The sequence below is a fragment of the Cervus elaphus genome, chromosome 12, assembly GCF_910594005.1.
Source record: "Cervus elaphus chromosome 12, mCerEla1.1, whole genome shotgun sequence".
Lineage (NCBI taxonomy): Eukaryota > Metazoa > Chordata > Mammalia > Artiodactyla > Cervidae > Cervus > Cervus elaphus.
Genome location: NC_057826.1, coordinates 75243384 through 75268695, shown reverse-complemented (window position 1 = coordinate 75268695; position 25312 = coordinate 75243384). Strand labels below are relative to the sequence as shown.

The 25312-nt window shown below is 40.6% G+C and overlaps 1 gene segment (V, D, J or C); it reads right to left on the bottom strand.

The window, feature by feature from the left end:
• Positions 1 to 16397: 16397 nt before the first annotated feature.
• Positions 16398 to 17399, bottom strand: LOC122704625. The segment is given in 3 exon segments: positions 16398 to 16908; positions 17120 to 17212; positions 17390 to 17399. Coding segments are annotated over 2 exon segments (417 nt in total).
• Between the last annotated feature and the right edge of the window lie 7913 nt (positions 17400 to 25312).

The following is a 25312-nucleotide window of genomic DNA, read 5'->3' as shown; positions in this document are numbered from 1 at the left end:
GAAGAGGGAAATTGAATGATGCTAATACCAAAGATACTTCCCGGGTGGCTCAGTGGTAAAGAATCCACCTGCCGATGTAGGAGATGTGGATTCGATCCCTGGGTCAGGAAGATCCCCTGGAGGAGGAAATGACAACCCACTCCAGTATTCTCACCTGGAAATCCAATGGAGAAAGAAGTCTTGAGGCATTGGTTTTCTATGTAGAGGATCATGTTATCTGCAAACAGCAAGAGTTTCACTTCTTCTTTTCCTATCTGGATTCCTTTTATTTCTTTTTCTGCTCTGATTGCTGTGGCCAAAACTTCCAACACTATGTTGAATAGTAGTGGTGACAGTGGGCACCCTTGTCTTGTTGCTGATTTTAGGGGAAATGCTTTCAATTTTTCACCATTAAGGATAATGTTTGCTGTGGGTTTGTAATATATAGCTTTTATTTTGTTGAGGTATGTTCCTTCTATCCCTGCTTTCTGGAGAGTTTTTATCATAAATAGATGTTGAATTTTGTCAAAGGATTTTTTTGCATCTGTTGAGATAATAGTATGGTTTTTATCTTTCAATTTGTTAATGTGGTGTATTACATTCATTGATTTGCAGATATTGCATAATGATTGATATTGCATTCCTGGGATAAAGCCCACTTGGTCATGATGTATGATCTTTTTAATATGTTGTTGGATTCTGTTTGCTAGAATTTTGTTAAGGATTTTTGCATCTATGTTTATCAGTGATACTGGCCTGCAGTTTTCTTTTTTTGTGGCATCTTTGTCTGGTTTTGGAATTAGGGTGATGGTGGCCTCATAGAATGAGTTTGGAAGTTTACCTTCTGCAACTTTCTGGAAGAGTATGAGTAAGACAGGTGTTACCTCTTCTCTAAATTTTTGGTAGAATTCAGCTGTGAAGCCATCTGGTCCCGGGCTTTTATTTGCTGGAAGATTTCTGATTACAGTTTTGATTTCCATGCTTGTGATGGGTCTGTTAAGATCTTCTATTTCTTCCTGGTTCAGTTTTGGAAAGTTATATTTTTCTAGGAATTTGTCCATTTCTTCCAAGTTGTCCATTTTATTGGCATAGAGCTGCTGGTAGTAATCTCTTATGATCCTTTGTATTTCAGTGTTGCTGTTGTGATCTCTCCATTTTCATTTCTAATTTTGTTGATTTGGTTCTTCTCCCTTTGTTTCTAGTTATACTTTTCTAGGAATTTGTCCATTTCTTCCAAGTTGTCCATTTTATTGGCATAGAGCTGCTGGTAGTAATCTCTTATGATCCTTTGTATTTCAGTGTTGTGTGTTATGATCTCTCCATTTTCATTTCTAATTTTGTTGATTTGGTTCTTCTCCCTTTGTTTCTTAATGAATCTTGATAACAGTTAGTCAATTTTGTTTATTTTTTCATAAAACCAGCTTTTAGTTTTGTTGATTTTTGCTATGGTCTCTTTTGTTTCTTTTGCATTTATTTCTGCCTTAATTAAATCTGTTCTTCATGTCTGTGTCTCCTTTGCTGCCCTGCAAATAGGTCATCATCACCATCTTCCTAGATTCCATATATATGCATTAATACATAATATTTGTCTTTCTCTTTCTGGCTTACTTCACCCTGTGCAATAGGCTTTAAGTTCATCCACCTAATTAAAACTGACTCAAATGTGTTCCTTTTTATAGCTGAGTGATACTCCACTGTACATATGTACCACAACTTCCTTATCCATTCATCTGTCAATGGGTGTCTAGGTTGCTTCCTTGTCCTAGCCATTGTAAATAGTGCTTCAATAAACTGGGGTATACGTGTCTTTTTCAATTATGGTAGAACCAAAATTTTGTCATGAGTGACAACATGCTGAAATTGAAAAGATCTTGATATCCCAACCTAGACAGCATATTAAAAAGCAGACACATTACTTTGCCAACAAAGGTCCATATAGTCAAACCTATGATTTTTCCAGTGGTCATGTATGATGTGAGAGTTGACCCATGAAGAAAGCTGAGCACCGAAGAATTGATGCTTTTGAACTGTGGTGTTGGAAAAGACTCTTGAGAGTCTCTTGGACAGCAAGGAGATCAAACCAGTCAATCCTGAAGGAAATCAGTCCTGAATATTCATTAGAAGGTTGATGCTGAAATTGAAACTCCAATACTTTGGCCACCTGATGTGAAGAACTCATTCACTGGAAGAGACCCAGCTGCTGGGAAAGATTGAAGGCAGAAGGAGAGGGCGATGACAGAGGATGAGATGGTTAGATGGCATCACAGACTCAATGGACATCATTTTGAGCAAATTTTGGGAATTGGTGACGGACAAGGAAGCCTGGAGTGCTGCAGTCCATGGGATCGCAAAGAGTCAGACACAACTGAGCGACTGAACTGAATTGAACTGAGAACAACAATTTTGTTGGCAGCGACAACATGCAGAGACTGAAAAAATCCTGATATCCCGGGCTCCTTTGCAGATGTAAGAAATGTGGAGACACGGACTAACACTCGTGAATGAAATGCAAGTAGGAGCTGCAGGGTGAAGCTTCTGAAAATGGTTGACATGGCCAGCATGTGCTCAGTTGCCTCTTGACGTTCTTCCTGGAAGGTGGAAAAAATGGATAGACTTCTTGCTCCTTCGGCAAAGTATATAAACAAAAGTGACAATTTAAGGACAAGAGACAGCCAGAAAGAAGACCCTTGATTCCTCACAAAATTATGAAGCTAGTATACGAGCCCTGGACTGCACATGGTACATGCGATAGAGCTAGCTTCTTTATATGAGAGGGAAGTAAATTTCAGCTTGTTAAAAATGTTACCTGAATTTTTTGTGATGTGAAGCTGAACCAATATCTGATATAAATGATGTTCATTAAAAATACATCACTGCATCAGTCTGATTGAGTAAGCTCCTAATAACCCAGTTCTTCAAAGGTGTTCTAGGTGATTCTGATATAGGTGATGGTGGTGGTTTAAGGTCTGCAATGTGGGAACCACAGTCCTACCAACCTTTCCCCTGCCATCTTACCTTTTCCACCAAGTGTCACATAAATACAAATGCCCTTTGTTCACAAACACATTTTCAGTAGCATCAAAACTGTATCAAGAAAACTACTCTTACCAGGAACAAGAATACAATGGATGGAAAACTGTTATATATGTGATAATAAACAGAAGTATCCACTTTCAAAAAACAATACTTTAGGGGCTGATAGCAGAAAACATACATCTGTCACTTGTAAGAGGAAAAATTCTGACTTTTGGATAAATTCCCATCTCTTTAATGGAGAAATTGAAGCTTAGAAATCATACAAATCATAAATGGCAGAATCAGATGCACATCTTTGTCTCTTTTACTCCAAAGACTGAGATCTTTCTGTCTATTATTACATAACATTTTTACTCCTCAGTTTTAAAGTGAAAAGTTTCATTGAAACAGTCCTAAATCCTTTTTATTTCTAATGCCTGATGAATCTACTGTTTCCTATAGAGGAATTAGAGAAATAGTAAAGTCATCTCAGGCATCTTAAAGCCCTCCCTGCTGCACATATAACAGATGAGCCCTTCTATACTGAGAAGTCCTTCTTCATCCTCCAGAGGTGACCTGGTAAAATTAGAACTTAAAGGGTCTTTAGGCTCATCCAGTCTAAATCCTTTGTTTAAACTGAGGAAACTGAAGGCTGCTACATCGATGATATGGCTAAAGACACAGCCAGGATGGGCAGAGCTGAATCTGGCATTTCAGTTTCCCGTTCTAAACCTCACGCCCTTTGCTATAGTTTGACATGCTACCGAAAACATCAGGAATTTGAGAGGAGCTCCCTTTCGTGTTGCTAGCCATTTGCAGACTCTCCTTTGTGGGAAGACAAAACCACCAACTCTGCACACTGTTGCGGCTTCTGAGAGACAGCTCTGGCAGGTCTGTGCTGGGGCTGCGGGTGCCCGCGGAGCACTGTGGGTCTGCAGCACAGAGGTAAGTAGCAGCGTCCTCAGCCTGGGAAGCCGTGATGGACAAGCAACTGCTTTTGATGGAGTTGTCAAGTGTGAAGTGTAGTCGTCCACTGTATTTCTGTCTCTCATTTGAACACATTAAAATCAGATGAACAAAGCCTCGCCTTGAATCCTGTCTGTACCACTGTAAGGCAGTTATAGTAATACTTTTATAACTGCAGTTCATGGTGACATTTTCACCCTCCTGGATGCTCAGGGTCTGAAGATTCTGTTCTCTTTGCTGGCTATTCACCTCTAGGCAGAAACACAAGGACAGAGGCCAGGAGTCAGTCACTGCATTTTCACTCATTAGAGTTTGCATTTCCTTCCATAAAATGAGGGTACATGTCCCAATTAACAGGCTTTCCTGGTGGCACAGTGGTAAAGAATCTGCCTCCAATGCAGGAGATGTGGGTTTGATCCCTGGGTCAGGAAGATCTCCTGGAGCAGGGAATGGCAACCCACACCAGTATTCTTGCCTGGAAAATTCCACGGACAGAGGAGCCTCGCAGGCTATAGTCCATTGGGTCGCAAAGAGTTAGACAGGACTGAGCAACTAACACTTTCACTTTTCACTTTTCCCAATTAAAGAGATTTTGCCCCTCAGTCTTGTGGGCTCTGAACTTTGGTCACCCTCTTCCCATTACCAAGAGCCCCAACTCACTGGCCAGCTGAAGCCACAGAATCACCAAAGACAGAGCCAGAAGCTTCTCCATTCTTCTTCTTTATGGGGAAGAAGACGCAGCTCTTGTCCTGAAATAAAGCCCGGTTCCTCAGTCTAGCTCTTTTTTTGGGTGTACTCATCTAGTCCCTCTGAGGCCCAGGGAGAGTCTCAGGTTTCTTACCCAGCCAATCAAAGGAAGCTTAATCTTCTGCTTTCAATACAAACATGCTGATTTCAAACAAAGTGAGTCTGAGGAGAGAGGCAATGCCATCTTGTGGGGGCAACATCATCCTGCAAAGAGAACCACTCGAGGAAGATGAAGTGTGTTAGGGCTGAGTCAGAGGAAATCACAAAGCTGTTCTGTTATCTGCCTTTGTCAAACTCCAGTCCCAGCCTAGAGTGAGAACAGCTACAATTTCATGCACTAAAAACTCAATTAAGAAAGAACATTGATGCCCAGTATTTACAGAACACCTCTGAGGAGCACCGTTAGACTTCTTACAGTCACTTCTGATACCATGCCCTTCTTCTTTTTTCCTAACTTGCCTCATGCTGGAATGAGATTGTATATCAGTCAAGGTTCTTATTTATGAGTAACAGAAACTGACTCTGGCTGACTTAAATAGAAAAGGAATAAGTTAATTAATATTGGGTTTGCCTCAGAATCTCCAATACGGTCAGAGAACTAGACTCCAAAGCTATAGAGTCAGTCTACCAAACATTTAAGGAAGAGTTAACACTGATCCTTCTCAGACTACTCTCAAAAGTTGCAGAGATTGCAGAGGAAGGAACATCTCAGTGCAACCTGCTTCATCACTTTGGTCTCATGACTTCATGATCCGGCCTTGCTAGCAGTCTGAAAGTTATGCCTGAGCTCGAAAGCACTGATTTGCACTTACCAAGTTTGACCTCGCTAATGCTATTGCTCAGGGCCTAATCTGTCAATGACACAAGACTCATACTGAGTCCCTGATGTGGTGTCATTCCCAGAGAGACTTCCCAGATGCCTGGTGACGACTGGATTACATTAGGTATCTCCTATGATGGAGACGGCTGAGATTTGTTCTCACTGGAATAGACACTTATACCTGCTGTTGTACTCTGCCAGCGTCCTCCTCACAAACTCACAGGATGCCTAATTTCAGCAAGATATTCCCCACAGCATTTCTTCTGAGGAACAAACGATTTGCACAGCAAAAGATTACAGCCGTGGGCACACGCCCACAGGATTGTTTTTCTTACCACATACCCTATCATCCAGGAATGGCTGGCCTGATTAAATTTAGAATGGCTTATTGATTCTATGGGCTTCCCAGATGGCACAGTGATAAAGGATCCACCTGCCAATACAGGAGATGTAAGAAACACAGGTTTGAACCCTGGGTTAGTAAGATCCCCTGGGGTAGGAAATGGCAACCCACTCCAGTATTCTTGCCTGAAAAATCCCAGGGACAGAGGAGCCTGGTGGACCATAGTCCATGGGGTCACAGAGGAGACTGAATGACTGAGCACTCTCACACACATTGATTCTGTAAGAGCACCGGTTGAAAAACAACTCCGAGAAGACGGCATTCTGTCTCATCGGCTGCAGTGTGTGCTTTACAGCAGAGATAAGTAATGGTGTTGTCTCCCCCATCGCCAGAATGCGTGATTCCAGAAATCAAGGAGGTGGCACTGGGAATGGATCCTTCACTGTTATTTTCAGTAACTCACTAGCAAGATTTTTGCATGTAATGTTTGTAACTTTGAGTTGTATTAGTCTTATTCTCTAAAAGAAATAATGCTTTCCCCAGGGAACACAGCAATGGTTTCATTGAACTGGAAGATAAGACTTCCATGTGGCTATTTGGGCTACATACGTCTTACAACCAATGAATAGAAAATGAGGTTACTCTACTGACTAGGGTGGTTGATACCAATTACCAAGGAGAAATGGGGTTGTTGCTACATATCAAATAAAAAGAGGACTATGTCTGGAACCCAGGAGATTTCCTAGGGGAGCCTCTTGGCACTTCCATGCCCAATACTAAAGGTCCTCTGCAGTCCTCTAGAGGTTAACAAATAAATTTGGACACCTACCTTAGCATCTGTTATTAAATAAATTCTAAATATAGATAATTAATATTTTAAGTAATAGCTATTTTTTGATAAATTTAGGATGGTCATGAATTTTCTAAGCATGAAAGCCAGAAAGAGTATAGGAAAATATTAGCAGATCAGACTTCACAGAAATTTAAGCTTCTGTATAGGTTTGTTAATGAAATGCTTAAGCATTACCATACCGAGTTATTTTCCATTCATCATCATTGATTCTGACCTTCCTCACACCAGAAATGGGCCGTTAGAATTTTAGATCTACAGTCTTTTTTTAAAATAGTTCATTAACAAAGTAACAAGCATTTGAACTAAAAAGAAGGCAATTCTAGAAAGAGTGTAGATTAAAAATGTTCCTGATCCCCTGTGTTTAGCCAAGGAGCTTTCTGTTGAAGCCAGCCAATGCTGTGCCAACAGAGCTCAAGTGAGTTTTTCCACTGGAGCTCGTAATAAATCTGGGGTCAGTAGCAAGGAACTTCAGGATGAAGAGCAGAAAACTATAGGTCGTAAAGAAAGCTTTGCATGATCAGTGGACCTCTAAGGAAGCTAGTTCTTTTGAGAAAGTCTTTAGCCCCCAAATAGCTGAGAAGGAAGTAGCAGATTGAGTCCCATCTGTCCTAAATGGAGAGGAGTACAACGAGATCGGAGAGCAAAGACATGTCTTTCTAGTTTTTCAGCAAGATACTGGCATTGCTGCTAAGACCAGTGCCCTTCTGCCTAAGACATTGCTGATTACAGGTACAGAAGTATCTAGACATTTCACTGTCATGACATTGCTTCCACTTAAAGTGCCCCAGCAATCAGACAGGTCAGAAAGGAGTAAAGAAAGGGAGAGGATACGTCAGAGAAAAATAAGGGCTTCATCTAGGGAAAATAAAGTCTAAAAAATGATCAGGGTCAGTGACCCAATTCCCCTAGCCAAAAATCAGGACACAAAGTTTTCAGTGATTGAGAATTCATTTTCAAGGAAGCTCTCACAAAGAAGGAATATCTCACTGAATGCATTGCTTATTTATTGAATCCTCTTGAGGGAATAAGTGCAATTAAATAAAATTAGGATAATTATGTAAACCTCAGACATAATTATCATGAAAAAAATACAGTGTCTCCAACAAGATTTTGATTGATGGAAGAAAAAGAGGACATGTACATGATGACCACCTGACCTCAATCCCACCGCCCTTCTGCTCCTATCCAGCACTTTCCCCACGCACCTTGCAAGTGCATCTGACTGATTCTGCTCTGTGACTATGAAGTAGGGGCCACAATTCAAGTAACTGTCTCCTAGTTCTTTCTCCCCAATCTCTCTTTTCTCTTCTCTCTTTTCTGTGCACTACTTCTCTTCTGTTTCATCTTCTCATCTCCTTTTTACCTTTTTTTTTTTTTTTTTTGGTCTCTGAAAGAAATGGATGTGTAATAGAAGGTATAAATCATTGGAATAATTGTGAAATGACAGCAAGGCTCATATTTTAGAATTTTTAGTCATGAATATCAAAACTCTAGATAGGTAATGCATGTCTTTTCTTCTTGAACTTTTAGTTTTACCATGGCCCTAATCTGATGCTCAATTCTGTTGGGGAATCATCGATTTACACCACTCAAAGCAACAGATCTTCCTCACAGATGAGTATATGGAGATGCCCCAGTTCCCCACCTGACTAGTTCAGAGGTTTTCTAACTGCCAGAAACCCTCATTCTAATGTTCACCAAGATTCATCTCAAACCTTGAGAAAAAATTTCGTCATTTGGAGTAGCTTAGAGTGCCCCCTAGTGGTCTAAAATTGTTGGGTCAACTAGCTCATCAGCAGCCTCTAGCCCTCCGTTCTCTCCTGAGGACCATCTAGAAATTATCAGGAACAAAAGAACTGTCGGCTTGGGTGGGGATTTTTTAAGTAAACTTATTTCTTCTTCAAAATGTCAGTTAATGGAAACTACTATCTTAAACTATTTTGTCAAATTGCATCTTCAAAGCTGAATGTGATTTTTCCAATCTATTTCAGAATAAGTCCACAACAAATTATCAAAGGTTTTCTATGAGTGAGATCTTGTTCTAAGTCTTTAAAACTTAAAAACTGAATTCAGCTTTGTCTACTTACAAGACGTTGCAACATAATAGGAAAGACAAGGACATGTGTGTGTGTGTGTGTATTCATGTACAAAGTGGCACATGAGATAGTACAAAATGAATCCAGAAATAAAGAGAGATTTCTTATAACAGAGAACAGTCAAACAAAAATTAATGAGAACAAAATCGCCTTGTCTTTTTCCTGGAAATGATGGAAAGGAATGTTATCAGAGGTTAAGTAGAGATATTGGGTTGGGAGTAGACTGAAGACTACTCTTTCTAGATGAAAATGAAAGAGTAGGAGATGGACAGACAGGTGCAAGTAATGTGGGAGATATGAGGTAAAGTGTTCTATTCTATTGTGCATTTCAAAATTTTAAAGGACATATGGATATATTATTAACCTATCTCTCCTCTCTATATGTAATAGTATACAGTTTGCAACTTGAGTTATGGAACTCCGTTATACGTCCTGATGATCTATTGATGCTAACACCCCGCTTCATAATAATGAAGTCCCCTATATACGAACCTTCAAGTTTCAAACTTTCAAAGATGCAAACATGCATTCTCATGTCCAGTCACATAAGTTAGTTCACATATCTGGTGTAATTTTCAAGGTACTATAATTTTATTTTGTTTTCTTTATTTTTGTATTCATCTTTTATATGTCATTTGTGTGAAAAGTATTATAAGCCTATTACAGTACAGTACTATATAACCAGCTGTGTTAGTAGGACAAAGCTAACTTTGTTGGACTTGCAAACAAATTGGAGTTGTGTACACGCACTCAGAATGGAACTCACTTGTATGTAGGGGGCCTAATGTAGAATAGATTTGTAATACAGCTTTTGAACTCATTCTCTGAGAAACACTTTGTATTTCTTTTTTCCAACTATTACCACTCTCAAGTGCTGCAATAAATGTTTCAAGCATGTCTCTGAGCAGAGGCCAGAGTGAAGTGAGAGAGTAAGCTAGGTGGCTACCTGGAGGAAAAGCACTCAGGTCCAGGAAGAAGAGCTGCAGAAACCCCAGGGCAGGAAAGCAGGTATCAGGTCAGAGCAGCATCCAATGTGGTGAAGGGGAGAGAGTGAGGAGGAGACAGTGCCTGACGGCAGAGAGGGGCAGGGAACCAGGTGGAGCAGTCTTACAGGTTGTAGTAAGAATCTGCTTTTCATCTCACTGAGATGAAAAACCACTGCAGAGTTGTGAGCACAGAAGCCACATGATCTGAGTTATGTTCTCAGAAGCTCACTCCCCTGGGTGGAGACCAGACTGAAGAGGGCAAGAAGGAAAGAAGAGAGATCAGCGAGGGTTAGTACTGCCACCCCCAGGCAGAGATGAGAGTGGCTTGGATCAGGTAAGAGCAGAGTAGGTGAAAAGTGATCAATTCTGGGCCTGCTTTGAAGAAAGATCTAATTGACTTTCCTAACAGATCAAATGGTGATATGAGAAAAATTGAGGAGATAAGGGCACCTTCAAGGTTTCTGACCAAGGTGATTAGAGAATTTCAGAGACAGAGCGGCCTTTTGCCTAAATGAGGATGAGTTCACAAAAAGCAGGTGGGAGGTCTGGAGGGTGAAGTAGCTGGAGTGGTGGAAATCAGGAGATCACCTGGAGATATACCAAGAAGAAGATACCCAAATACGGATGTCAGATAGAGCATTTAATATGCAAGTTCAGAAATCAGAGGAACCATGTGGGTTTCAAATTAAATGGTGATATTTAAATAGTTTTTAAAACCAAGAGAATGGATACAATTAGCTGGAAATAAAATGTTGGTAGAAAGTAAAGAGTTCTAAGAATAAAGTCTTGAGGCATTCTAATGTTTAGAGATCAGGGGAATGAAGGAAAAACCCTCAAAAGAGACTGAGAAGGAGCAACTGATAACAGGATGAGAACCAAGAAAGTGCTCTGGCTCTAAATCTAAATAAAGAATTTCAAGAAGGGAGTGTTCTATAATCTTAAAATGTCATCATTATTTGCTATGAAATTCGTATGTTGAAACTCTAATCCCCCAATGTCATTGCATTTGAAGGTGGGGTCTTTGAGAGGAAATTAGGGTGGAGCCCTCACTGTGGGATTTGTGCCTTTATAAGAGATGCAAGACAGGCTGTTTCCCTCTCTGCTCTCCACGTGAAGATACAATAAGAGGTGAGCAGTCTGTAAACCACAGAAGGGATCTCACCAGCAACTCACCATGCTGGCACCCTGACCTCAGACTTCCAGCCTCCAGAATGGTGAGAAACAAATAAACCCATGTTGTTTATAATCCCCGGCGTATTGTACTTTGGTCCAAACAAAGACACTGCTTCAAATAGTTAAAAATACTAGTTGGAACAATAAATGCATGTAAACACAAATATAAATAGGCAAATTCTCCTATTAAGTTACAGAGACAATCTGAATGATATTCAAATCTTGCTTAGGAGACATAAAAATAATGCAATGAAGTGACAGAAATGTTAAAAGTCTGTGATTGGGCTCCCTGCTGGACTCAGGTGGTTCAGCAAGCATCACATTCAAAAAAGGAAGGATGGATATGAGTGTCATAGCAGGTGGGGGATGGGGGGAGATTATTCCTCTGTTTGGTGCTAAAAGGGGAAGAGTAAATTAGATCAAAGACTTTTACTTAACATCAGAATGGAACATGTAACGTTAATTATTTAATCAATGCAAATTAATAAAAAAAAAAACGATTTTCTTTGTCAGTCAGAAAGTCTAAATATGACTCGGTCTCAGGTAAACAACTCTGATATTTGCTAAAGCCATGAAAAAAAAAATGACGTGGGCACCACATGTTTATGTGCAGAAAGGGAAAGTCCCATTCCAATTGTCGATGGTCAGAACAGACAGGTATCCTGCGCCAAATGAAGGGGACCTCACACTAAGGAGAATGTCAAGAGGCGTATCTGCAGAGAAACCTGAGCTACATTCTACCAGTAAAAATAAATGATTCTGGAAAGAACTGTGAGAAAAAGAAGAGTACACTTACATAAACTCAATAAAGCTGGAAGGAGTGAAACCAGGAGAGCAGAAATGAGAAGAACTTCTGTAGGTACAGAGGACACGGCAGTAAATTGACACAGACACTCAACATAGCAAAGCAATTAGCATCCCATGCGGGTAGGAGAGAGGGTCTGTTCACGGGACACTCCTTTGTGGTCTAATGATAAGATGCAACTCTAAAGGGAAAAGACTTCCCTACCCAACTTATTTTAGCGTAGATAACACTGAAACCTAATGTTGAAAATATTAAGCAGAGAAATCTCAGCTGAAATGAAAGTCTGGTCAGCGGGGGTCCTTTTGACAAGGTCAAATCAACTTCCTTCTTTCTGAGCACTCCATTGACTTGTACCAGTTTGAAATAAATTCTCCCTTGTGCTTCTATTTACTTCTTGATCCTGTTGATAGATTTTCTTTCACATGTAAGACCAAATCATATGGTCAGTTTGAAATTCTATATGATTCAAAATATCTGATCAAATACATGTACTCTCCTCCTTTCTCACCAAACTTCCCACTGGGATGAAATTTACAAGTATAAATAGGATGATACCAAATCCATAATGTGAAAATAATAAAAAGATGAAAGATATGAACAGTTCCCATAAGACAAAAAGTAGATGCAAGCATTCTGATGGGTGAAACAGAGAGGGAGAAAGCACAGCCCAGAATGAACTATGAGAAGATTTTATTGGACATGCAAGTGAAGGAAACTTACTCCCTAGGAACCTATAGAGATTCTGGACTGAGAAAAGATAAGTGTGATGGAGGGCAGGAGGGACAGCATGTGGGGACCAGTTGAAGGTCAGTATGTGGAATAGTTATACTAGTCTCCCTGCTACTGGACTTGTATGTGAGAAGCATAGTAGGCTAGCCTGTATGTGGGCACCTGATGTTCACTAAAGTTGAAATAAAGCACCTGGAATGTTATTTTTTCCTATGAGCACTTAACAGAGCTAAGCCACCTTCAAACTGATATTAGGTGGAAAGGAGAGGAAGAAACAAGTTAATAACCAGTTCCCTGCTCATTCATCCTAAAAAGAAGCCTTCCAAGTAACACAGTAAGTCCACATGGCCAGAATATTGGCCAAGAATCCCATTCAGGAAGAAACTTTGTGGAGAACAGGGACACGATCATATAAGAAGTCCATTCCACTACCCAGTTCTTCATTCTTAAATATAAAGCAAGAATAAATTAACACTAGTCATTAATAAGTACAGATGGTATCTCTTTCTATATCTTGAAGCACCAAGTCATCAACTGTGAATAGAGAGTCATTATACCTAGAACCAAAGTGGTGGCAGAATGTCATGCTTTATGGTTTCATATGGAAATGCATATTTGGAGAATGACCAAAAGATCTAAGAGAATAATATAATGGCTCCTTGGTCACTACTCTCAAAAAATCTGGAGTCTTAGCTTTAAATAATAATTCTTTACATTTTTAAATTTTTCTCTTTTAAGTTCTTTACTGTACATTATTTTAATGTTTCCAGATTGGTAAGAAATAGAAAGGGCTTCCTGGTGGCTCAGATGGTAAAGAATCCACCTGCAATTTGGGAGACCTGGGTTCAATCCCTGCAATTTAGGAGACCTTGGGAAGATCCCCTGGAGAAGGGAATGGCTACCCACTGCAGTACTCTGACCTGGAGAATTCCATGAGCAGAGGAGCTGGCAGGCTACAGTTCATGGGGTCGCAAAGAGTTGGACACAACTGAGCAGCTAACACTTTGACTTTTCACTTTTCCCAATTAACTGGAAGATTCTGGCCTGGAGAACTCCATGGGTTGTATAGTCCATGAGGTCACAAAGAGTTGGACATGACTGAGTGACTCACTTTCACTTTCAAGAAATAGAGAAAGAAATTAGCTTTTTAAATACAATAATTTTCAAGTCTACCATTTATTGAATGCACCCACATGACAAGAGAGTTCCATGCTAGTAGTAGACACTGCTGGTGCTCAACCTAAACCCCCTTTTCCAGGCCAGTGGACCCAATTCGCAGCTGCTGCAAGCATTGGCTATGCTTGGGTCATAGCTGCCCTCTTTCCCAGAAAACTGATCTACACCAATTAGCATCACCTTTCTCCAGTAGAGTATACCCATGCTCCAATGAGTGCCTTATTCTAAGATCAGCTGTATGACCCCCTTGGCTCAAGGTGGCAGGGACCAATTCTATGGGGCATTTCATGCTCCAGAGACCCCCATGAAGTCAGGCTGGATCGAGTTCAGCTCAGCCGCGTTCATTTTTACCCTCTTCCCCTCCCCACTTGCTTTTCTCAAAATAAGATGAGTGTCAGAAATCCCAACTTTGGCTTTGTTAAGGAAGTCAACCTAAGACAATATGCTACCTCACTTAACCATAAACATATCCTGAAATATATATGAGTATAGCCTGAAATCAAGTCACTCATTAGCAACAAAAGATAATCAGACCAGCACCACAAACCAGGTTCTTTCCAGTGGTACCAGAAGACACACAAGTGGAAAGAGAATTCAAGTATCTTGAGCTCAATACATTTCACGCTCTTTCTCACTGCCTTTCAAGTGCTTTTTCCATGATTTGGAAATATTTCTGAGTCATAAGTTTCCAGACTGAGAATTTGAAGCAAATTCCAATTCGATTACATCCTCCTTTGCATGCTAAGTTGCTTCAGTTGTGTCTGATTCTGTGCAACCTCCTGGATTGTAGCCTTTTATACTTTTACATCCTTTTAGTCAGTGACTATGTGAACAAAACTGAGTAAAAATCTTAACTAGTCATTCCCAGCTTTTCCTGCTCTTTGGACTAAACAAACAATGTCATGTCTAACAGACCACGACTCCAGCTTTGTGACGACTGTGACTTCTAATTTTTTCCCTGGATCTATTTGTTGTTGTTCAGTCACTTAGTCATGTCTGGCTCTTTGCAACCCCATGGACTGTAGCATACCAGGCTTCCCTGTCCTTCACCATCTCCTGGATCTTGCACAAACTCATGTCTATTGAGCGGTGATGTCATCTGACCATCTCGTCTTCTGCCATCCCTTTCTCCCCTGCCTTCAATCTTTCCCAGCATCAGGGTCTTCCAATGAGTCAACTCTTTGCATCAGGTGACCAAAGTGTTGAAGCTTCAGCATCAGTCCTTCCAATGAATATTCAGGGTTAATTTCCTTTAGCATTGACTGGTTTAATCTCTTTGCAGTCCAAGGGACTCTCAAGAGTCTTCAACACCACAGTTCAAAAGCATCAATTGATTTCCATCAGATCACAAACATTTTTCCCGGACTTTGGCATAAGTTATAGGACAATTCCACAGCACCGGTGAGTCAGGTGAGGGTGGATATTCATATTCTTGTTGGTATTCCCAGCTCCCCTCACCAACATTTTCTAAAGCACCCTCAATACCATAAGGTCTTTGACAACCGATCCATGTAGGTCTTTAATCACCATAACATTGGTTACTCAGAGATCCTTCTCAGGAAATCTGTACCCCTACACCCTGCTGTGGGAATGGGACATTCTATGGCTGTAGTTTATTCTCTCTACCATCCCCAGCCACACTCAAATACATAGGAATCAATGCACTCTCCCACAAGGCTCACACCTGGAACTTTGAGTTCTACTCAGCCTTTACTAAAAAATGGTAACATAAACCTCTGATCTGAATTCCTGCAACTGTCTAGGCTTTTTGTTTCAACCAGTTCTCACCTTTTGATGCTAGTCCTTCCATCTATCCATCAAATGTATCCTTATCTAATCCATCAATGCGGTTGCAGTTGAAGGTGAAGATGAGGTGGCAGACCTATAACTAAAATAATTCATGACTTACAACATTTTCAAAATAGTTGCTTAAGACTCCTTTCTGGGACTTCCCTGGAGGTCCAGTGGTTAAGACCTGGGCTTCAAATGCAGGGGGACTTTCCAATTCTCATTCCACTTGTGTGCCTTCCAATCCCTGGTCTGGGGACTAAGATTCCACATGCTTCACAGCCAAAAAGCAAAAAACATAAAGTAGAAACAATATTGTAACAAATTCAATAAAGGCTTTAAAAATGGTCCACATTAAAAAAAAAACTTAAAAAAAAGACTTCTGCATTTATGTTTTTCCATTATTTTCTAAAGCAATGCATATCAAACACCTTGAATAACTACATGGGGAAAGATCAAATGTACCAGGAACTACGAGGGAGTATCTCAGTTATCATATTATAATATTGCTGTCATATATAAATGCATCATAATACCAATTCCAGTGAGTAAAGTTATGGTACAAAACTAGAGTACAATGAGAATATTGAAAAAATTTCAGTCATTCAGACCAAACTGTGTCTTTAATTTCCCTTCAGAATCAACTGTTTCAGAATTATGAAAATACTTCCCTAATCAATCAAACCTTCTTCACTGTTCAGTTCAGTTCAGTTCAGTTCAGCCACTCAGTCGTGTCCAACTCTTTGCGACCCAATGAATCGCAGCACACCAGGCCTCCCTGTCCATCACCAACTCCTGGAGTTTACTCAAACTCATGCCCATCAAGTTGGTAATGCCATCCAGCCATCTCATTTTCTGTTGTCCCCTTCTCTTCCTGCCCCCAATCCCTCCCAGCATCAGGGTGTTTTCCAATGAGTCAACTCTTCACATGAGGTGGCCAAAGTATTGGAGTTTCAGCTTCAGCATCAGTCCTTCCAGTGAACACTCAGGACTGATCTCCTTTAGTTACTCTACTCTTAACCTCATTTACATCTAGAGAGATAACAGGATGTCTGCGCCCTGCAGCCTCAGCTCTCCACGAGGCCCTGCTGGGGCCCCAGCAGGTTTGGGCACAGGCTGCAGGTGCCTGGGGAGCACTGTGTGCTCGCTGCACAGAGGTAGGTGGCTGAGTCGCTGGGCTCGGAGTCTCTGATAAGCAAGGAAACATGCTTGTTGGCTTTGTTGGCCTGCACTGTAAATTTTCCTTCCTCTTTGTCTTTGTCGGCATATACATACAGCAGAAACTCAGGGCCTTTCCCAGGGTACTGTCTGTACCATGCGAAGTACTGAGAAGCACTGTCAGAGTAAGTGCAGCTGAGAGAGGCGACGGCTCCCTCCGGGACAGGCAGAGATGCAGGACTCTGCTCCACTGTGTTCTCTGGGCTGCTCACCGCTGTGCAGAGAGACAGTGAATGGTCAGTCAAAGAAGATTGGTTAGGTAGTGGATGCTTCCTCTCCAGAATTCAAGTTATCTTTTCACAGACCTCCCACCTCTAGCATCCCTTATTTAAGGGAAATAATGTTCATGTTTCTCCATGAGCCTAGAAGGGACAATGACTCCAAATACTATATTTTATGGTCCCATAGAAATGCCCCAAACTTACAGATTAACTGAAGCCACAGGATCACTAATAAAACTCTTGAGGATTTCATCATTCTTGCCTCCTCTGGTTCATTGAGGATTCAAATTTTAAGCCCTAAAAAAAAAAAAAAAAAAAAAAGTCAAGCTCAGACATTTCAATTCTTCTGCTCTAGAAATCATAAAAAGAGCCTGTTCTACCAAAGAAAAAAGGGACTTTTTTCACTATGCATGCAACACACCACTGAGCTCCCCCTCTCTCCTCCCACTTTCTCCCTCCCTCTCTCGCTCTCACTCTCTCTCTCAGTCTCTTGCTCTCTCTCTCTCTCTCTCTCTCTGTCTCTCTTTCCCTCTCTCTCTCTCTCTCTCACACACACACACACACATAGGAAGGAATACATGAGTAGGGTCCCTGAGAAGACACTGCCATCTTGTGGACTCAAGACCCTGATCAAGGAAATATTCAAAACATAGATCCTTACTATGGGAACTGATGAAAATAAAAATTTGCCACTTTAGTTAAATTAAAAATTTGAGAAGCATATGGTCCAAGTCAATGTGTGTGGGGATAGAGTGATGTGTACATGTGTGTTTTACATCAAATGGCAACACTTGTCTGATTAGAAGCAATTTTATCAAATGGCCACTCTCTCACACTGACAAAAAGGTATTCTAATGATAGAAGTCTGGGTGAGGCTCTCATGATTTAGGGGATCTGTGTAGTTCTTCTTCATATCAGGCCAGACACTTCCTATCTTATTTCCCCACCTCTATTTTTAAAGAAATCTAATCTAACTCAAAAGAATCCTCTTAAGACACAATGGGATAACAAACACAGGGAAAGATGTTCAACATTACTCATTATCAGAGAAATGCAAATCAAAACCACAATGAGGCACCATTACACGCCAATCAGAATGTCTGCTATCCAAAAGTCTACAAGCAATAAACGCTGGAGAGGGTGTGGAGAAAAGGAAACCCTCTTACACTGTTGGTGGGAATGCAAACTAGTACAGCCACTATGGAGAACAGTGTGGAGATTCCTTTTAAAACTGGAAATAGAACTGCCATATGAACCAGCAATCCCACTGCTGGGCATACACACTGAGGAAACCAGAACTGAAACAGACATGTGTACCCCAATGTTCATCGCAACACTGTTTATAATTGCCAGGACATGGAAGCAACCAAATGCCCATCAGCAGACGAATGGATAAGTAAGCTGTGGTACATATACACAATGGAATATTACTCAGCATTAAAAAGAATTCATTTGAATCAGTTCTAATGAGATGGATAAAACTGGAGCCCATTATACAGAGTGAAGTAAGCCAGAAAGATAAAGACCAATACAGTATGCTAACGCATATATATGGAATTTAAAAAGATGGTAATGATAACCCTATATGCAAAACAGAAAAAGAGACACAGATGTACAGAACAGAATTTTGAACTCTGTGGGAGAAGGTGAGGGTGGGATGTTTTGAGAGAACAGCATGTATATTATCTATAGTGAAACAGATCACCAGCCCAGGTGGGATGCATGAGACAAGTGCTCGGGCCTGGTGCACTGGGAAGAACCAGAAGAATCGGGTGGAGAGGGAGGTGGGAGGGGGATCGGGATGGGGAATACATGTAACTCCATGGCTGATTCATGTCAATGTATGACAAAACCCACTGCAATGTTGTGAAGTAATTAGCCTCCAACTAATAAAAATAAATGAAAAGAAAAAAAAAAAAAAAGATGTAAAAGACGTGATGTGGCTCTCAGCATGATGGCAAAGGAGGAAGCCATATATCCCTCTCCTGCACAGACATGGATGCAACAACGGCATTAATGACAATATGCCTTGAAGGACAAGGCAGAACCAGCTAAAAGTAAACGCGCTCCCGGAAGAACAAGCTGAGAGCAGTCACATTTACAGGGGGGAGAAGAGCAACTTCACTTCATTCGCATCAGTCCCTCAGATGGGTTCAGCTCAGTACCAAGAAGATAGCCTGTGCCCATCATGTCCCCCGTGGGGGAGGGGAGTGATGGTGGAGCTTGCACCCGACCTTCAGTCCTCTCAGGGCACCCTCTGTGGGCTGGTTTTCTATCTTACCTCCCGCCCAGTATGACAGGCAGAGAGCAATCCCTTGGGACAGTGAGCAACAAAGGAAAATGCAGGACGTCTCTTTTGCTGCCAGTCCTGCTCTGTGAACTTGGGAGAGCAGAACTGAGGTTCTTCCACCAAAGGGGAAAAGAGAGCAAATGGTGGGAGGAGAAAGAGCTGGCCTTACTCCTAGCATTTCAGAGTAGGAGTGGTTTCTCTCTCCCCCTATTCAGGATGGAGCAGAGCCTGGTCCCTTGGGACAGTAAGGAACAAGGAAAGGGAGAGTGTGGTTCTCCAACTAGCACTGCCCTGCAAGACTGGGAATCAGTGCAGAACTGGTTTTAACCCCACACAGAGTGAAGGGGGCCTTATGCCAAATAATGCAAAGCACCCTCCACGGAGCCAGTTTCTACTTGCTTCAGGTCATACTTGGCACTGAATGACTGACAGGGCTTGGTCACTGGAACAGCTAGCAGCAAAGGGAGAAAGAATGGTGTGGTATTACAGCTAGTACTGATCTGCAGGGTGGAGGAAGGATAGAACTGAGGTGTTTCCTTCAAAGGAAAGGACTGGAAACCAACGGGTCCTTGTCCAAATTTACTCAGGAGTACACTCCCAAAGGGACTGGTCTCTATCTTGCCTCATATTTAGCACTGCTGACTGAGGAAGGTCTCTTCTAGTTAAGACCAGACCATAAATACTGGGAGAGGTACCTGCTGCTTCAAAAGCTCACACAACAAAGCAAATGTACAAGATGCATAAAGAATCAAGAAAACATGATACAATCAAAGGCAGGAAATAAATTTCCAGTAACCAACTGAAAGAAATGGAAATCTGTGAATTACCTTAAAAAGTGCTAAGTGTAGGAGCTTGTGAAAATTTTCTTATTGCTTCTATTTTCTCAGTGAAATAGAAAGCCAACCAACACTTGAGAATGTGGATATCTGAAGATTTATTCCAAACTTGAAATATAATGCCCAAAGATTTTGAAAGCAAAAGAATGGCAAAAGATATATCACATAAACACTTACCTTAAAAAGCTAACATATTATGCCCTTGTATAACAAACTAGGCCTTCAGAATAGGATTATTAGAGATGAAGACACATGCACATTGAATTAATCCTATTGATTCTGTTTCTATGGGGAACCCTAATACAGAGAACTTTTAAAATTCATAAAGAAATTTCACAAGCAAAAAACCATAGTCTCAAATTTGTATGTACCTAAATAATATATATTGTGGGTTTTACATACTTTTGTGAACATTTGCTATATTTCACAATAAAATTATTTTTAAACATTGATGGCTCAAAGAAATGGTTGAGTAGAAATGCTTAATTCAGAGAAGGATGAAAACAGACTCAGTCCAGGAAAATCAAGAGCAGAAGAGCTGAGAGAAGACAAGAGAGGAGAGAGGCGAAGGGAGCAGGAGAGGAAGAAGAGAGAGAAGAGAAGAACCTTAGACCACAGAGCTGCCCATACCTGTTCTGCTTAAACTAGTGGCAAGATGTTTGAAATACAGTCATCAATTTTCAACTACACCCTCAACAGAAGCAAGGATAGTTACTAAAGTAGATTTTTACAAACTTCATCAAAAATCAATGTGGCAACAGAAAAAAAAGTTCAAAAATGTCCTACAAAGCAATGACAGAGTTCAAAACACTGAGGCAGCTGCAGATTTCAAATCATTTCAAGTAGATGTGACTCTAAATCCCAGTCCTCATTATTTAAATCCTCTTCTTCAAGAAGACAGATGACACAAGATTGTTCTTGTTCTCCAGTGTTGATTGTCTACCTCCCAGCCTTGTGTGGACTAATTGTGAACATGTTTTTAGCGACTTTGCCTGGGTCCCCAACTGACAGAGCTGGGAACACAGGTAGATAGTTTCCATTGCCTGAGATGACACTTCATACACATCTTTTGATGCAATGGAGTGGATTTATCTCTCTTTACTTCTCCAATGGCATCTCTCCCAGTCACATTTTTTTCTCTATATTTCTAGCACTGGCTTGAAGTTGACTGGACATGTATTCCTTATGTATCCAGTAAGCAACTGGCAAAAAGCATTGTGAATATTGAAATATAAATATTGAACAGAAAAGAATGCCTAGGTTGAAAATTTTAATAAGGAAAAATGAAAGAGATAGGAAAAAAGACAAATATAACATTTAAAAATCAGAAGAAAAATGAGCCATTTAAGATCAAAGACAAAACTAATCTGAGAGAAATTAAAGAAAATATGAGATAAAATTTTACCAGTTAAGGTGCTACATATTATGAAGCATGAAATATATAGCTCAGAATCCATAAAAGAAATTTTTCAAAAATTTACTACATACTATTTTTAAAATTCTGCATAGCAAACATGAACAAAGTCAAAAAGATTGTATTAAACTTTTTTAAAGACATATATATGACAGTTTTACGACAACTTTCTTAACAGACAATGTTCTTTCAAATCTATATTTAAATGACTCTAACACAGGCGCTGTTTTAGTTGCTAAGTCACATCCGACTCTCTGGCACCCCGTGGACTGCAGCCCACCAGGCTCCTCTGTCCAGGGGTTTCCCAGGCAGGAATGTTGGAGTGGCCGCCATGTCCGTCTCCAGGGCCTCTTCTGGACTCAGAGACTGAGCCCTCATCTCCTTCCCACCTAACCAGCTGGGAAGCCCCATAACCCAGTAGGGAAGGGTAAGACACATGAATAGAAAATTTACACGAAAACATATAAATGACTTTTAAATGAAATTAAGTTCTGCCTCATTCATAAACTTTAAATAATTTAAAAAAAATTTAAAGCCTAGCTGATAAGCAAAAGTCCAAAACCTCAGTAATACACAAAGTTTAGGAAAATAAGTATTCTGCCTAATCGTGACGATTGGTGGTAAAACTTATCTAGGAGAAAATTTAGTTGAATCATAAAGACTATGGGTATGTTACTATCTTCAATAATATTTTATTTCCCTAAAATGAATACTTAATTATTATATTTTAAATTTTTAATTATTTTGGCTTTCTTACTTACATGTGCCATTGCTCAATTCATCAATGGCTAACTTCCAATTTTCTGCTGGGTTCGGAAAGTGGTCACTGCTTATTATACAGGCACTGGTAGAGAACATAGGTGGTCTCTGCTTATATATTTTTAGTCTTCCTATTTTCAACCTTCACTCTCTGAATGACCTCGGAACACACAAACACACACAACGCTTCAATCCACCCTAATTATTCAAATGTAATTGATGTTTCTGGTCTCTAAATTTTTCCACAAGGGTACAGCAGCATCCCAATGCTTCTTGTTCGTTTTTTGAATGGCCCCCAAGTATCACTATTTATGTGACTTTACCCTGAAATTACTTTAATCCTGGACAAGGAACTATTGGTGTCATACTCTTTTGCCAAATTCACTAATGAGGGTTCGGTATGGGGAATCTTCACTTCTTGTTCTCATGCCCTACTCATTTGTATGACTTTTGTATCAGCCAGAGACAGAGTCAGAACACCACAGACTGTGCCCCAGAGTGGATCAGTCAGGCGCTCCGCATCCAAGCCCCGCTGCTGCTCAGAGTGAGCGTCAGCTCCCCCTGCAGTTCCCTTCTCTGTGTCTCTCAGAGCACAGTAGTACACAACCGCGTCTGACTCTTGGACTGAGGCTTTCTTCAAGTGGAAGGATGTTGATTTTCTGTGGTATGTGGCTTCAAACTCTTTGCTGATTTCCTTCTCCTTGTCCTTCGTGGCTTTCAGGAGGAGCTGTGGACCTTCTCTTAAATAGTGAACATATCAAAAAAGAGTCGGGTACCCGGTGGCTGAGTAAGTGCAACTGATGGTCAGAGCAGCCTTTTCTGGAAGAGTCACTTGGCCGCCTAACTGGGTCATTGAGTCTTCACGTGTTTGTCCTGGGGAAAAATAAGAGTTCTGTGTGATCTCAGGCATAAAGCTCTGGGATAAAATTATGATTAAAGGTTTTGTTGACATAACAGAAGAAAGAATCCACATTTTTAGAAGCATTTTGCTTACCCAGCAGGAAGAGTATTATGGTCACTAAGCCTGAAGAAGAGTTCATCTCTAGAGTATCTCCTGAATAACGTTCTTGACTCTGAAGATGAAGAAATGTTGAAGTCACAGTGAAATTTAGTTCCACGCAGAAAATGTGTCCGTGTTAGGAAGCTGCACCCTCTGGTGGACAGGGACAGAAAAATGATGCATGTATCCTGGTCTCTGCTGCAAATCAGAAAAATGTTATCCTTGACAGTATCCATAAGGCACATGTCAGTCTTCAGGTGAGGCTTGGAAATCTGATCAACAGCTGTCAACACCTGTCAGGTCTGTTTTGTTTTTAGGATACTACCTGACATGGAAGTTCTTTAACAGAGCATCCCAGGTATTTCTGTAGTTAAGAAGATAATCAATTTTCTTAAGCACTTTAACATAGTGCTTTATAGTCACATGCATCCATGTGGGCCAACCTATAATCCACTGACTGTCAGAAAAGGGTTTTGTGGCTGATTACAGAGAAAGTAATAAGAAGTCAAGTCAGTATTGAATGAATCTCTATTTCTCAGCATTATACCCCAATTTATAGAACAGTGACTTACATTTATTACATGCTCACTAAGTATTTGCTATACCAAACATAAATAATGAACAAAGGGTCTTTGATTGAGGAATCACTACTACTTGAAATATAGTATTTTATCATTCCTAAAATAATACCATTTGTAAGAAATGCTAACTTTTTAATAAATATTTTCAGGGGGGAAACTTCACACTATCCTATCAATAGTCAAATAACCTTGAATTTCAAAACCATTAAAATATGAAAACAAAAGAATTATCATAACTGAATTTATCAAATCCTTATAGAATGATCTGACATCAATATCTTATTCTACTATTTCCCTGATTTCAAGATAAGATGGCTAATCTATCTGAATCAGCCAAGATGAACCCCATACTCTTAATGAAAATCTAGCTTCAGGATTGATTCTCTCAACACCTATCTGCCACATTTTGTTGCCAAACTTTAATCAAATAGTTTTCCTCCATTGGGTTGGGAACCCTAAAAATGTGGATTATTGTCAAAAGCCTGGAGCATGAGTTAGGACTCTGTTCTTTCCCAGCTTTTCAAATTATTTAAAACATAGCTGATATGTATACAACAGCAAATAGTAGAATCAATGTGTGACTGATCTTAAATGACAGTTTCAGGAATTCCAACTATAACTTCATGAATTGTACTTTTCAGGATTGAGACCAAGAAGTGTAATTTTTTCCTTGACCCCACTGCACAGCTTGTAGAATCTTAGTTCCCCGCCCAGGGATGGAACCAGGGCCCTTGGCAGTGAAAGAACAGACTCCCAGCTGCTGGACAACCAGGGAATTCCCAGAAATTCATAACTTTTAAAACTCCCAGATGGTTTTCTTGCAGCTAGTTCAATACTGGTTTATAAGATTTCTTTTGTAATCAGTGTCCTAAAGCAAGATGGTCATCAATGATCAGGCAGAAATGCCATTTTTTAAACTGGTCTTTTGCTATGAAGTAAATGGCAACCCACTCCAGTGTTCTTGCCTGGAGAATCCCAGGGATGGGGGAGCCTGGTGGGCTGCTGTCTATGGGGTCGCACAGAGTCGGACACGGCTGAAGAGACTTAGCAGCAGAAGCAGCAGCAAAAACAAGCACTTCTTTAGCTTACTTTTTATGAATATTCATCTTTGAAAAAATAAAATAAACAAAACATCCTCAAGGATGAAGTTCTGGAGTGGAGCGCACCTCTTGTAAAACCCTGTAACCGTGCATCCCTAGACAAACGTGCATGGGTGCTCAGCCGCTTCAGTCATGTCCAATTCTTTGCAATTCTATGGACTGCAGCCTGCCAGGCTCCTCTGTCCATGGCATTCTCCAGGCAAGGGTTGTCATGCCCTCCTCCAAGGGACCTTCCTGACTCAGCAATCGAACCCACAACTCCTGAATCTCCTGCATCGCAGGAAGATTCTTTACCACTAAGCCACAGGGGAAGCCCCATGCTAGACTCAAAGATGGAAGTTTAGCTCAGCCTGATTCCTGGAGTTCACTCTCCACAGATTTGTATCAAGCAGCTTCATCAGTCCAAAGTAAACATAC